The 15,732-nt window shown below is 39.2% G+C and overlaps 3 protein-coding genes across 12 annotated transcripts in view; all 3 read left to right on the forward strand.

Moving 5' to 3' along the window:
• The window catches only part of LOC139996398 (cyclic nucleotide-gated channel alpha-3), a 260,924-nt gene extending 254,736 nt beyond the window's left edge, over window positions 1–6,188 (forward strand). For 8 of the 9 annotated variants that reach the window (XM_072020757.2, XM_072020756.1, XM_072020762.1 and 5 more), the window contains 3 exons: window positions 3,992–4,318; window positions 5,553–5,898; window positions 6,055–6,188. In XM_072020757.2, coding sequence (XP_071876858.1) covers window positions 3,992–4,318; window positions 5,553–5,818 — 593 coding nt within the window. In that variant the 3' untranslated portion in view covers window positions 5,819–5,898; window positions 6,055–6,188. The remainder of the gene's footprint in view (window positions 1–3,991; window positions 4,319–5,552; window positions 5,899–6,054) is intronic. The other variant, XM_072020765.1, reaches the window with a different exon arrangement.
• The window catches only part of Mrps14 (mitochondrial ribosomal protein S14), a 67,335-nt gene that overhangs the window by 42,876 nt on the left and 8,727 nt on the right, over window positions 1–15,732 (forward strand). The gene's annotated exons all lie outside the window — the stretch shown is intronic.
• LOC141445931 (uncharacterized) lies at window positions 6,232–14,795 on the forward strand. The gene has a single exon (XM_074112140.1). It carries the CDS (start codon window positions 6,377–6,379, stop codon window positions 7,016–7,018), a length of 642 nt encoding a protein of 213 aa, XP_073968241.1. The 5' UTR covers window positions 6,232–6,376; the 3' UTR covers window positions 7,019–14,795.

A 15,732-nucleotide genomic window follows, 5' to 3' on the forward strand; every position in this document is an offset into this window, starting at 1 on the left:
GTGCTGTTCCGAACAAAAAACTATAATATTAGGATAGATACAATGCTGGAAAATGATGGCGATGAAGACTTCACGTGGTTCTTTTGTTCCGAACGTAACAATGGGACTGATTGACAATATACCGTGACTTCTAAATCTGCTCTTCCGTAAAAAAACGAAAAATGTTGCCGAGCGGAATAAAACGACGACGACGACACTCGTGTTCTTCCCCTGTATTCTCTCCGTATCACGCTTCCGCCAGTTAGTCGCAGATCGACGGCTGAACACGTTGTTCCGCCCTAACAAATTTCTTTGATCCTAAGATTCTCGCAAACCACATTCGAGTCGTCGTAATCTTCCAGCCACAAAACGTTGCTGGAACAGCATCGAATCTGGATAAACATCCTCTGCGTGTATTCACGTACAATGTGTATCGTTGACAAATGCAAACGAGTTGAAACGTAGCTTTGCATTAACAGCAATTCTAGCCGAATCTGTCTACCCGCTTACCAGCAATTACATAGTTTAGAGCGAAAGTTAGCACGGAGATGTAATTTACTTATTAATTTACCCTCGTATACCGAGTATTCTGCAACAGATGGTAGAAAATTTAGCAGCCGCCTCTGCAAGCCAAAATAGCACGAAAATGAGGGATAAATATATCGCGTTTGTGGCTTTGTCCATTAGTTGTTAAGTCTTTCGTCGTTTTACTCGAACATCGCACGGACGAGTTGAAAAGAGTAAACTTTAGATTCGTAACTCTCGCGAGTAAAACGCATGCGTTACTATACAGGGTGTGTATCGTGATACCTACTTTGGTACCTACTTTGAGAAGCGGACAAGAGGCACAAGAACAACGTTTATTTATATAAATATTTTCTTCGTACGTTCCAACATGTAATAAACGCGATACACCGAAAGGCCTGCGCCTCGGCTGGGTACATAAACTACGGAAAGAAAAATGTTACCAGTGGATGTAATAAATATCCGCGATCGCTATAACTGTCAAAAATCCTGGCCCGTAATACGACCAGTCACGCGTGTCGATTCGGACCTTTTATTCTATGACGTGATTGAGTGACCAAAGGAACAGAAGTACAAGCGATTCATGCAGAGAACGAACGCTGCTATCGAAGCTACAATAGCTCGAAAAAAGGTTATCGTAAAGGCAGTTATCGAGGAAGAATTACACGTATATCGAACTTCGTGAAGAAAGAGGACGGTGCTTAGAATTGTTTGACAACTCGCGCGATATTATAATTTGTTTTTAAAGGCACACAGTGTGGGTAGTTTGAAGAGTTTGAAATAAGTAACGAAGACTGGAAATCTCCGGTAAAATTTAGTTCTCGAATAGATTCCGATAAACTTTGATAAAAATCGTAACTCCGTTAGAAAGAAGTTCGATATCCAAAAATCGAGAGTCTAACTTCTACGAATTTCCGATTTCACTGATTTTTCGTGTTGTTTAATCGAAACTTTAGCTGTTTGAACATAATTATCTTAGACATATCTTTGCAAAAAAGGAACAGCTCTTTCACGCGTTAACTGAGAAAGTATACATATAGAATTAGGATAAATCATGCGGCTTCTAACCCGCTCGTACTTATGGCACGAGCAAGAACTGCCGATCTGTGAACGATGTAGTGTACCGATAAATATCAAGCACGTCGTGTAAAAATGTCAGAATGAAACGAATAGGATACTGCGAGAAGAGTAATAAATCCGCCACGCGATACGAACAGTGTATTATCATGTTCCGAGGAGAACTGTAACAAACCGCGCAAATCATTATTTCCATCGAAATTCCACCAACGATCGCGAGTTATCAAATTTCTAGCGAACGATTTCGACAAAAACGAAGCTACACAGCTTTGCTACCGATCAGGCTGCGGATGTTTATGCATTTGCGAGAGACGTAGAGATGCAAAAATGCGCGTAACATGCAAAAGTATGTCGAATATTCGACGCACAGCGTTGGACCCGATAGACAAACTACCTAAATCTTGACGCCATTTCTTTACTCTGGTGTATAAAAAAAAAGAAAGAAGAGAAAGCAGATTTGCATAAATATCCGCGGTCCACTAACGACCTTCTTCCGTGCGTTGCGGCGACGTTGAAACCAATTTAAAAAAGAGCCAAAGTACAACAAAACTGCTCTTTCGCTCTTAAATCACGGAAGAACAGCAGCCTAATGATACGCCGTAGAAGCTCGCGAAGGAGATTTAAAAGGATCTCGTTGGCGAATAACGAAGCAAACAGCTAGCGGGCACGTCAAAGGCGTTGTGAAAAAATTCTTGATCCTCGGTGTGTCGCCGACGAACGTGGCCAGACCGTGGGCTTTCGATTAATTAATTCGGAAGTTGAAGAGCGAACAAACGCGCAGCTTATCGTCCTCTTCGCCCTCTTCGCCCTGGCGTCGTTCTTTCGCTGAAAGAAAGTTGCTGTTGTTACGAACTTTCGAACTGGCGAAAATCGCATCGTCTGTACTTACGTGTGTGCGCGTATGTAGTCGGAGACGGCCAAGTGCTGTACATACACACTGACACGGACACACGCGCGCTCGCTCGTTCGCTCGCTCGCGCAAAACTCAACAACCGCAGAGGCAGCACCGCTGCAGTGCCGCACTGCTGCACAATGAGAAAGGCGGTGGCTTAATTAAAGAAGCTCGCCGTGGTGAAAATGGGAGACGGTTAGGCGGCATTGCAAGCAGATCCGCGAGGCCTGTTCTCGAACAAAGGACTCGAACGCGGAACACAGCGAACGAGCTTGAGACGAATTTCGAGAGGAAAAAAAGAATAGGAGAAAAAGGAGATCGCACGCTTGTCAAGGCAACTCGACTCGACGTAGAGTAACGAGGATGTTGTTCGCGTGTTTGCTTTGTAGTATTGGAAATATGAAGTTGCGTTTCAGCTCGTGGAAAGCTGTCGAGCTTGCAACGGACTGCGCCTAGTGGAAACTTGTGTGCATCTCTGGTTGAAGGATTTACGATTAGTTACCAATACGGCGGCGGAATTACTTGGATCGTTATATTCAACTTTCGTTTAGCTCCACGTCGTTGATTGTTATATTGTATAGCGGCCTTTACTCTGTAAGAGGAAATTCTATCTTTGCGAATAATGTAGCCAATTAAAGTGAAATCGAATATTATTAACGTTATAACGAAATCCAACGTACAAGCTCGATCGATACGAAGCGCGTTCGTGGAAGCAGAATTCGAACAAGAGACTACCGTTCGCAATGACGCGTTACGATTGTAAGTTCTCGTTAATTTTCGAAAAAATTGTATCGACGTGAAATGGAAAAACGTAATTCGATGCACACGTTTTAGAAACTTTCAACCTTACGCGAATTTCATACTTAATCGTACTTTGACGAATCTTAGTCTTACAAATCTTAATGGGAAATTGATTTAAGTACCAAATTTATCGAAACTCTGTAACACGCACCAACTAAGAGTAAACTTTTAGTTACAACGATGATCTTACACGTCTCCTTTCCAACTAGAATCCATTTAATCGACGAACTGTCTTATAAAACGATCGATCTACATAAATCTTGAAAAATACTAAAAAAAAAAAAAAAACAAAAAACAACCTTTCGAAACCAACTACAAGCCCTACCGAAACCAAAAACACCACTGTTACTCGCACATAGCAGAACACTGTCGAAATAAGAACGTACGAAATACAAAACTACTTTACAAAACTTCGTTTAAAATTTATGCGAAAGTATCAAACTAGCTGCGCATAAACTAAGTAAAACTCCAACCTCACGCACACCTCCTTCTCAAACAGCTTTCATTTAGAACGCTCTATCTGTGCAACTACCTCGCAAAAAGACAGTCAGTCTACGTAACTCCTGAGAAAAAGAAAAAAAAAAAAAAAACTAAAAGACACATTTTCAAACAGACTACAGGCCTTTCCAAAACTAAAAGCAACACTACCGTTCCTCCGACTACCGAACTTGATACTTGTGGCATGTGACGTTTTACGCCCACGATACGAACTTTCAGCTGCAATGGGACGATGCCAAAGCACGCCAGGCCTCGTGGAGTCACGAGGTCGTATACCGTTGGAGGAGATGTGGGTTTCACCGGTGGACACCAAGTCCACTCACGCGTACTCGGCTGGCCACTCGTTGTTCTCCCCCAGCCCTAGTCCGGTGACGTCGCGCGGCTTGCCCAGCACCGCCAGCAACGTCAACGCGAGCAACGTTGCGAGGAGCATGGATAGTCCGATGAGTGCCACCAGCAGCGGCCACAGCAGCGAGGATCAGACCGCCAGGGCACCGCAATCCGCGGCCACACAGCCATCCACCGGCAGACAATCCACCCACTCTGGCAAGTATTTCATCTTGAACGCCACCGACTGGAAATATACGCCCTCCTTCTGAATTCTTCGACCCCGATTCTCTTTCTTAACTCTCGGACCTTCGGATTGAACGCATTTTTCCTTCGTGATTTAATGGACGTTAAATCACCAAGGAATCTTCTTCCTCTTCCGTTGGAATCGAAACTTCCATGCCTGATGCACAGTATCCTTTGATTTACTGGTCGGTTCACCTAAAAGGCTACCCATCGCCAAGAAAGAATTTGTAAGAATATCGAGATAAAAGGAACGAATGTTTGAAAGTACGAATGAGTTGGAAACTCGTGACGATCATTTCCCGTAGGAGGTTTTATTTTTCCGGCTGACCGTGCTACGAAAGCTTATCCGAATATACATGCGTCGTTTCGTATAGAGTTCCGAGCATGATTTGGCTGTTACGTTCAAGGTCCGGAAAAATTGTTACTTGGGAAGGAAGGAACCACTTCGACGACTCCTGTTGTTGTTAATTAGGATCCACGCACCGTGATAACGAGTTTTCTGTCTGTCAGTTGTCCACTGTTCGTTCAGGGAATCGTAAAGAGTTGTTCGTCTCGTGATATTGCGAAATTTTAATGGACGATCCAAACTTAACCTAAACTCAATTTAAACGTAGCGTATATGAATGTTAAGAGACATTAAAACATTGGAAGGATAAGAAAAAGAGATTTATTTTTTAGTGGTAGAGTAATCAACTTATGAATAGTATGTAATATTTTGTTCATTCGAAACTCTATCTATTTTGAAACTCTCCGTCTTCTTTAGAGCATCGGATTATTTATAGTCGTTTTCGTTCGATCTTACGTAACACGTTGTAATATTAAAAGTTCATCGGATATAGAACAGAGACTTGTTACCTACTAGCAATTTATGCGTTGACATTAGCTAGCACTTATCCGTTGTAAACGGGTCGCGGTAAACAGTTCAATAAGGAAATATTGCCTGAATGAATCCAATAAAAAATGAAGTCATTCGTCTAGAACAAGTATGTTTTAACTAGGGGGAAGAACTATAGGTAAAATATCGAAACAATTTGCAAGTAAATTTCTTAAATAGACGTTTCTTGCCTTGCCTTTATCGATAACGAATTAAACGGATACGCGTAACGAATGATTGGTTAACACGATACGAATAAATTAATCAACCATACTAATATTTGATATTATCGATTTACTTGATCGATAAGACGATATACGTTATTTTTTCTAGGCATAACCAGCAGCATGACGCATTTAGTGAGCGAAGGTGCCACGCCACTTTTAGGCACTAACGAAGCTTTATTGGCTGAAATTAAACGTCTTCGGGAACGTCTGGTTTGTTTGGAGTCTGAAAACGCAGTAATGAGCGCTAAACTGAATCAACAACAGTGGGAGGTTGAGAATCGATTGGCCGAAATCGAGATGCAGATTTGCGGTGCCAGCTCGTCTTCCAGTTTAGAAGATAACAACGAGCGAAATCGAGAAAGTATCATTTAACAAGAAACAAGGCCGCGAGAGCGCGGCAAAACGAAGATTGCGCGAATACGACACTATCTGGCTGACGCTACGGACGACAGGTAAAGCGGTGTTGTTAGCTTATTAAAGACGAGTATTTAATCAGAAGCATCATCCTGAAACATTTATCTGAAAACACCGTTGCTAAGTTTCCAGTTGAAGTAAATTCCGTGTATAATTTTTATAATCTCTCTTCATACGTGTAAACTTTGTTACAGATACGCGGCGGACGACAGAGAAGAACTGGAAGAAACTAGAATCTCTGGTAGGTCCAGCGATACGAAATCGATTGGTAGCCTCAGTCAACATTTCTTCGAAAGCGACGAAGATGAGAAATATTACGGCACTTGCAACGGTTACGCTTCGCAGCCTGGCAGCAAGTCGAACTTATTGTTGTGCAGCGAATGCGATCAGAAAACCCGTACCTGTACGTACAGGCCACAAACGCCTGGCTCCTATTCCAGCAGATACGTCGAGGAACGTTTCGACGATCGACTTCAGGAACCAGGAACTTCCCGCGCGTACAAAAGCCCGATTCATATGTCTTCTCCTCGGTCGGCGGTATATCACGATCAAGAGCATAGCGGTCAATCTTCTTCGCCTAGGTCGTTGTATCGCGATCAAGAGTATCGAAGAGTTTGGCCCAAGAAATACGAACAGGAGCACGACCGAAGAGACTACGAAGACAGAGACCTAAAGCAGGACGACGACGACGACAGTCCTGTCTGCGAAGTCTGTCATGGTAATGGACACGTCGTTCAATGCGAACATTGCGATTTTTCTAGCGAAGGTGATTTAATATGCTTCCGATGTCAGAGCGACGAAGGTTCGTCGAACGGTCAAAATTGTCCTCGTTGTGAAAAAAATGACAGAATATTATCGAGTAGGGTAGGTTCGCAAAGGGGAACGACGTCATCGAGCGACGAAGGAAAGTACCCGGTAGATGCTGTAGTCAAAATCCAGGTTAACGACCATATGATCGACGTAGACTCGGACGAGACACCTGAAAGTGACTTGTCAAGCAGTCATCACCACCAGAGGGGTACAATGGATCGACTAGATACTATCGTTGAGGCAAAGGGAGACACTGCCAGTGAAAATGACGAGGAAAACGGCGGTACAAAACTAAATGGAACTAACAGCGCAAGATATCTCAATTATATGATCGTACTGTTTCTGTAAATAACATGGTTATGGTAGCTGCAGTTGAGCTATGGATTATGTTGGTAAAATGGAGAGTGTTGTTTCGTTGAAATTAGCAGTTAGTTGACAGATGATAAATATAGACACACTTGTAATACTTTATAAGTTTTAAAGTTTCAAATGATTTCATAACATCTATATAACATTTCTACTGCACTTATTGTAATACTGTTATAATAACATACTATTTATATGCTAGTAGAGGTATCGATAGTATACTATTATAACATACCGTTATACTCTATAAAAACAAACCACTTTTTAATAGTATTTCGCTATATTATTGCATTTAAGCTAAAGCGACATAACGCAAAATAGAAAAAATATATATCAGAATATATATATATATATATTACAAGTTTCAATAAATATTCTTTTAACAATTTTCTCGCTATACAATAGCAGACTGTTGTGTTTGTTTTGAGCAGAATTCTCTAACAAAGTAAAGTAGTTAACGCTACCCTATTAAAATCATGTTTCACCTCTATTATTATAATTGTATAATTATTTCTATTTTGATTACGAAGCATGAAGTGAATATAAAATGAAACTACGATGGAACGATTCGTTGTATTAAAATTACGGTCACCATAAACATTCTCAAGATGGATAAATAGAAACGAAGGAAACGTTTCAAGCCCTTTTATACGCGTATACTATTTGTAAACACTCTGATAAACGATTTTTAAGAAACGTTTGGAGGATCGACTCGCTAATATCCGCAACGACACTCTCCATCCAAGACGAAACATTTTCAAAAGTGCTAGTTGGCTACGCGAGAGAAAAAGATCTATTGATTTTAACGTGTCTCGCGACTTTTCAAAATGTTCCGTGCTTCACAGGTTGCTTGACATCGAAATTCGTTGCCGTATGATATTTTCGGCGCCATGGCTCAACTCGCGTGTAAATAAACTGCCAAAGGAACATTCATCCGTATATCGTAGGGCCGTATAGGTTAATAGATAACTCGTAATGTTTAAAATGCTACTTGAGAGAATGAGGAAGAAAGAAAGAAAGAAAGAAAGATCGAACGAGAGAGTGGAGAGAAGAAAGAGAGTATGAGAGAGGGAGAGATAGATGTTATATTACGTTCGACACGCGCAGCGTTACCATAAGCTGAGATCCATAATGCAACGATCGACACGATTCCATGCGCGACTTTTACAATGGGTTTGTGCAGAAATCGTGCTCGTTTTAACTTTGTATATTTATCGTCTTTCTTTTTATAATTCGTTCCTTTAAAATGTTTTGTACCAAATTCGCTTTATTTCCCTCGAAGGGGGTAATATCTTTTCATCGTTAGTATAGAAGATACGATTACAGTGAATAAAAAAGAAATTAGTTTATTCGTTATATATCGTTTGTTGCGTGCAGTTATCGAAACAAATTGAACGTATTAATTGGAAATGCGTGATCTGTGTTTGACATGTACTTCGAATCTTTCATTTGTCAACCGATAAAGATTTGTACACAAACCTGAGTAACTCATGTTCGGGACCAACTAAAGCCACCATCTGCATCGCTGCTTCCGACTTCTGCTTTCATTTTCGGTCATTAGATTTCATATTTCTTTCATATATACGGAATACGAGAATAGCGTAGATAACTTGTCGTATATGTTTCACTCGTGGAAATTCTACGGTAATTTCTTTTCAATGATACACGGTTGGTTGAAGAAAAGATTTATCCGAATCGCGAGATAATTTACACGATCAAATTGAATCTCCACTACTACCTGTACGTGTAATTTTATTTTTTTACACATCTTTCCTTTCGATGTGCCGAAACCAAACGCATAGAAATTACGAACGTGAATATATTTGAAGCAGAGCAAAGCATTCGTAACGAGTCGTATTATCAGCTTCGAAAGTTTCAATTCGGACGAACGACGATAGAATTACTTGTCCTCGTACTAACAAACCATTTCTCCTCGAGGGCCTCAACGGGACCGAATTTCTCCAGATTCGAAAAATCGATACGGGATCACAACCCTTCTTCCCTATTTCCCCCATGTTTATAACGTTGTATTATGTTTAATAATATGATACGATTTCGTGATCGACGATTTTTCCCATTTATTCGGCTCGTTATCTTTCATTGAAGATCGAAATAGTATCGACGATGAACCAACATTGCGGAAATTATTATCGTTCAAACGTAGCCTTAAATTTTGTTCTCCGAGTCTCCAAGATAGAGTTATTTTTATATCTTTTACTTTTCCATTGTGAACGCATACGGAGTTTCGTTGGAAGTTTCATATCCATTCTAGTCGCAATCCTTGATATAGCGTTTGAGGAACAAAGTCGAAGAATAGTATCTTTCTTCGAGAATTATTTAGATAACATAAAAAGGTGCAAAAAAAAAAAAAAAAAAAACACCACACTCATTAAACATCCGTATTAATTGTGGGGGAAATAATAAACTGCAGACTCGCCCGTTTGTATTATAGAGACCGGTAAGAAGAAGGCGGTGTAAATCCTTCGAACTACAAAATACGAAACGATTTGTAATAAGGATAGCGACTTTTTTAGTATTTATAAACCATCGAATAGACTTTAATAGTTAAATACATTTTTTTAACGTTCACTTTCCCCACTTTGTAAGCAGACCGCACGTTTACCGCTTGAACCGACGAGATTTCCATTTAACGAACGAAACGCGCGAATCCGAAAGACGAGAGGAGAAAAGCACAGGCAGGTAGGGAAGAAACGCGCAATATGTGGGGTATGTATATCGCATAGTTATCTAGCTAGCTTCGAACACTATCGAGGGACGTATTTCATGCGAAAGATTCCGCGGGATTAGACTTATATCGATCTACATGGTATTCACAGCGACAGACATTATCAAGAATACAGCGCGCAAAGTCTAAACGTCGAATAATCGTTAAGATACACCAGTATCCGAAAACCTATCTTACCTTGAAGCAAGGGCGTAATAACTCGAAGGGTTAGAAGGGACGAAGTTACATCGTGTATTATCAGGATGTTTGAATTCTGGAAGCAACTAAAATTAAATACTCGTGCTGTGTACATATCGCGAACTCGGATTATCTCCATTCCTATATACTTGTGTAAGCAAAGAAAATTTAAGAATTTAAGAATCAATTGAAAGAATTAGTGGTTAAACCCTTTTTAAGAAAAATATTTGCTTCTCTTAGCATCAGAGCTGCTCCCTTCCTTTGTAATTTGTTTCGTATCGTTATTATGGAAAGAAACTCTTCCGGTAAATAAAAAGTAATAATATATCGATAATGTTACTAAATGGTATAATGTTTAAAGGATTAGAAGATGAGAGTAGGTCGAGTTACTTCGTCTTTGCGACGAGGTATCGGGTGTACTATTATTCTACTGCCATGTTCTAAAAGTTCTAGGAAGAACTTCGAAATCATTGAATACCTAGTCCTATACGTCATCGTCAGATCATTACACGGGAGACACTGGACGATTGAACTCTCTCTCTCTCTCTTGGTTTTATAAAAGTTTTACACGCGATCGCGCGCTTACTTCTGATCGGAGCGTTGATTTATTGGCGGCGCGCGACACTGTAAAAATCCATTTTGATCGTGGATGCGGTTGAAGATACAACGGTATCACCGGCGACTAACGATAAAACGGAGAGAGAACGTTCAATCACATTGGAATAGGAAAAGAGGAGTGCGTTTAATCAGCCTTACTTATACAATTATTATCTACATTATTGTACTAAATTTATAAGCATGATTTGTGTACGTATATGTATGGTCGACGTACTTTTGATTATAGCCTTGAGAGAATGCTGTGGACAACGATAATCTCTGAGCAACGTACGGCTTGGTGTAGTACGTTTCCGGTTTCATGGTATTTTGTACCTCTTCCGTTACGAAGAATACGTTCCATTTATTTTTGTTGCTCGATACTCGTACCATTTATAAATCTAAAATTCTAGGCTATTTAAATGGCTGTGATACGTGTACGTTCATAATTTATTATACTCGTTACCAAATATGTACTTAGTACTTTACGCAACACGATGATTCGTTTATATCGTTTATATCGTTTATATCGTATTGTCTGTGTATCGTTTATATATACACCGTTTCTAAGCTGTCTACAGATACGTTAGGAAATGATACCCTTTAATTAATTATCTAGCCAGTTGCTCCGAGTCACGTCTTATTTCATAGTGTAAAATATTCCAGAGCACAGCATTGAAACTGCTGATGAACAATTTGCGACTTTATCCAATATTATAAGCCTTCCGATATCTTATCATGTATCAATATTGTTTCAGAGATACTAGATTTGTAGTTGAACACTTTAAAGCTCCATCTTCGACAAAAGTGTCTTACCTATACACGGACGAACAAAATAAGAACAAAATAAGACGATACCCTCCTATTAGTGTAGCTCCTAATTCGGTATTTGTATACACTCCTTTTTGTTATTTATCATCGATTTACCGAAACCCATCTATACTTAATTAAAAGCAATGTTTATCGGGAAAGGTGTGTGTACATATATATATATATATATATAAGTTTCATTCGCGACGATAGAATATCAGGATGGCGGCGCGGTAAAGGGAAACAAAGATGAGAATGTAGTGTCTCTGAAACCTTGGAACGCGGGCGAGAAGCGAGTTCGACGATTCGCGAGATCGAGCTCGCTCCTGCTCGCCTTAGTTTTTATTCGATTTTGAGAAACTCGAATTTACACGATCGATAGAACTAACTCGGATGATCTTCGCGGTATAAATCTCCTCACGACTGTTTGCATGATATTGATTTTATTGAAGATGTTTATCGGTGTTATAAAAGAGCTGAAGAGCTGAGACGCGCGTGAACGCAAAAGTCATCGATGTCGTCTCGCGCATCGTAGCGGATACGATTCGCGAAAGTTTGTTAATAATCGATCGACGTGGTCCGATCGGCAGGTCGACGATTCCCGTTATACCATCCGATTGACGATATCTTATGCATGGAAACCTCCCAATCGCCTAATCGATATTGTTACGCGTGTTGTGTATAATTTCATTTAAGTAAGCGAATATTGGACAAAATGCACGGACACACTCGATGGAACCACGTACGTTCGGGATCGATGGTTCGAAATACTTCGTCGGCTAGTGATCCTTGCGAGAATTTCTCTAATCATTTTGTGGATCGTCGTCATCGTCCTCTTGCGCGATGATTTGCAACTCGTGCCAACATTCACGACCGTCTTCCTCGCACTCTTCTCCAAGTATATTTGTCAATGTTCGCCGATCCTTGTCCTTGGATACTAATTTCGTTCTTATATCGTGTGTCTTTAGTTGTTTCATTAAGTACCAATTAGTATGGAGAATTTAGGAGATAATAACGAATAAGTATTTATGAATATTATTTACGAATAAGTGCCAATATTATACAGGAAGTATATTTGTTACATGTATTCGCAAGATTTTATAAATAAGAGTATTAATCGTCAATTACAAATACAATTTAACGATTTATTTTATATCGAACGAATGTTTATCTGCTTTACAACCTATAATCTTGTTGCTTCTATAGATTCAAGAAATTTATTCGCGTTGAAATTAGAAACGTTTCTTTCGTCGTAGCATATTACTCGCGTAATATGTAGATACTTTTGAAATTCGTAAAGTTTCTCAATGTTTCTTTCAACGATATACACGTACCGTATCGTGATACGTCTGTTCTCCACAAAATGATTCAGAAAATTCTTAATTTACATTCGGAGTTTACGTAATAATATTAGGCCAGTTCATATCAAGCGATTAATTATATATAAATAGTTCGAATAACGTAAAGATTATTGTTCAGAATTAAGTCAAAATTATTATACAATGTTGGTAAATTAGACGTGTTTAAATTATTTGTTGTGTTACGCATATTCGGCTCATAATTCGCGTGGTGGGTTTCGACAACCATTAAATCTCTGAAAAATAGATTATAGAAATTCGGGAAACGTACGTGTAACGCTATCAGCGCCCTGCTATTCTTTCCGGGACTATGCGATCCGAAATGAACGTTACATTTCGATAGATATTATCGAGATATAAATAGTTTCCATAAAATGTTTGATTTCAGTATTCTCTATAGCGTTTACTACCTTTATTATGTAATACCACGCTTTTCGTCGATGAAATATTCGCAGAGCCGAGGAGAACAGCAGGGTTAAACTTACCGAAAGGATCGTTTTGAAACAAGCAAGTATAGTTTCGTTGATTCGCGAACGAGTGATTTTTTAATACATTATATAAACAATGATTATAAATGACAATGATTTTAAACGATTGTCATTTTCTTCGATATATAATTATTTTTTTGTCTTAGGATTAAAGATATCTATCGTTTCTTGAGCCGAATATGTCTGAAAGCACTGAAACGTTCGAGTCTAATCGTTTCTTCGAACGAGGAAATCGACTTGGGCTTTCGAATGAAATTCTCAATAGTTTATCCGTAATCGGCTCGGCTTAAGTTTAAGATTAACCATTAAAAATTGAACGTATTTCCGTATTTGTCGTCTTACTACCTCGGTTTCTTATCGCGGCGCTTTAGCGTTAAAATAAGCTATCCGATAAAAATAAAAGGGGGCGGGGGGGAAAAAAAAAAGAAGAAGAAATAAGAGGCGAGTCTCTTAATGAATGGTCACTCAGGAATAAAGTTATAATGTAATAACAGTTGCGATATTGAATATTAACGTTTAACGAACAATTTTTTGTAAATAGGAGTATAATTACAAATAAATATAGATATATAATGATGAACATATATATGATAATAGTATGAACATGTATAGAAGCTGCGTGCAGGGTTATACAAAAGGGTGTCATGCGATCGGAGTGTCGTTTCTTTGAACAAAAAGTTTACCAATGTACAAAATTATTGGAAATTGGCGGAGAAACCGATCGTTTCTCGAAGCGTGGAAAGCATGTAGCGAATCGCGCGCGTGCCAAGAAAAATAGTAATTGTTGTTTCAATAGCCGAAAAGAGAAAAGCAGTGGTTAGCGTATGATACTCGTTCGAACAATAGTTGGAACCGTTTCCCCTGTTTTCTTTTTTTTTTTTTTCTTTTTTTTTTTTTGTTTTATTGTAGCATTTCTCCGATCTAACGCCTGAACGATGTCATCCTGCACAACTTTACGGTTGCCCCAATAAAAGATAACAAGCCTGCGAGATAGAGTAACGCGTGAATGAAGCGGTATCTATATGTATATGTGTGTACACGAGGGACGAAGTAAGAAAGAGTGGGAACAAGAAACAAGAGAGAATGTAAACGCGTGGAAGAATACGTTATGCGAGAGAGTCTACTTCCGATTACAAAGAATTGACCAAAACGTCTGCATTAAGGTTAGAGCGCGACATATGTTAATTAAACGATCGTGACTGTCAGAAGGGAGACAACGGGAATCGAGCTAACGGGAATCACAAATAAAATTTAAAAAGAAGAAAAAAGAACGACAGAGAAAACGAGAGAGAAAAAAGATATGACGGCGAGAACACGACTGTAACCATACAATTATCAATTAGACTCGTAACGAGTATACATTGCGTGTATCATCGACTATGTACTGGAACATGAATTATGTCTACCCGCGCGATTACGCGTGAATTTTTGTCCATTTCTACACGTATATCCGTTTCCTCCTCCTCGACGATAGAAGTTATTTTTAAATTTTCGAAACTTAGCTACACCGCTCCCATGTGCGAGTGTCTGTACGATCGGATGTCAGTAGGAATTCAGAAATATAAATAGACGATTGAAGTTGGCAAGATGTATCCTTCAACAACACCCCTCTGCCTATATATGGCAAAAGATTCTCAATTTTCTTTTTCTTTTCTTCTACGCAATTGCGGTCGTCGACGAGCGTTCCTTTTTCTTTCTTATTGGTATATACCTATGCAGTCTGTACGATTTTTCCTATCTGGATATTATCTTGATACGTTATTTAATTTGTTTGCCGGGTCTGAACTAACGGTACGACTGTAACTCTCCAACGAGTACACCACCGGGTTTTCCCTGTAGTACCAATCCCTTTCTCTCTTACTTTTCTTTTTATTTTATTATGGCGCGTCTGTGTGACATCGATTGAATATTTTCTATGTTTCAGTCTTTCTGCGTATCTGCATGCATATCTGTAACATATATAAGGTTTGTATCAGCTTATTGGTGTGCAACATCGAAAGAATATGCATCTCTCGAAATCATTCGACTTTCATTCAAATCGTGAAACTCAATACATTTAGGTCATCAATTACATTTTCGTAATATCATATTCGTTTATATCGTATTCAGTTGAAAGGACGCATCGCAAGAAATAATTATTTATCATCCTTTATTTGTACTTATCGCTCGAAAGAATTTCCAGTTGTAATGTTTCCAGCGAAATATTCGATTCGAAATGAATGAATTTTAATTCGCAAGTAGATATTCCTCTGAAGCAACACCGACCATGGGAACGATCGAATCTCTTCTCGCAGAATAATGGATCTAGGAAACAGGGATCTCCCCTCCTTCGTTGCACGTGGCAACATCGAATACCAAGAATCAATAAAAACTGATACTTTGTTTTGTCAAAAATCGATCGATACGAACTTCGAAAAGCAACTTCGTTTCGTTCGAACTTTGCTACATTACTCGTGCTTAAACTTCGTGCTCATTCCGAAAATCTTAGCATATTTTTGTTAGTTGTTTTATATTCGCCGGTAA

Source organism: Bombus fervidus, chromosome 18 (assembly GCF_041682495.2).
Source record: "Bombus fervidus isolate BK054 chromosome 18, iyBomFerv1, whole genome shotgun sequence".
Lineage (NCBI taxonomy): Eukaryota > Metazoa > Arthropoda > Insecta > Hymenoptera > Apidae > Bombus > Bombus fervidus.

Coding starts and splice junctions, on each gene's coding strand:
- LOC141445931 (XM_074112140.1), top strand. CDS start 6,377: ATGTCTTCTCCTCGGTCGGCGGTATATCACGATCAAGAGCATAGCGGT.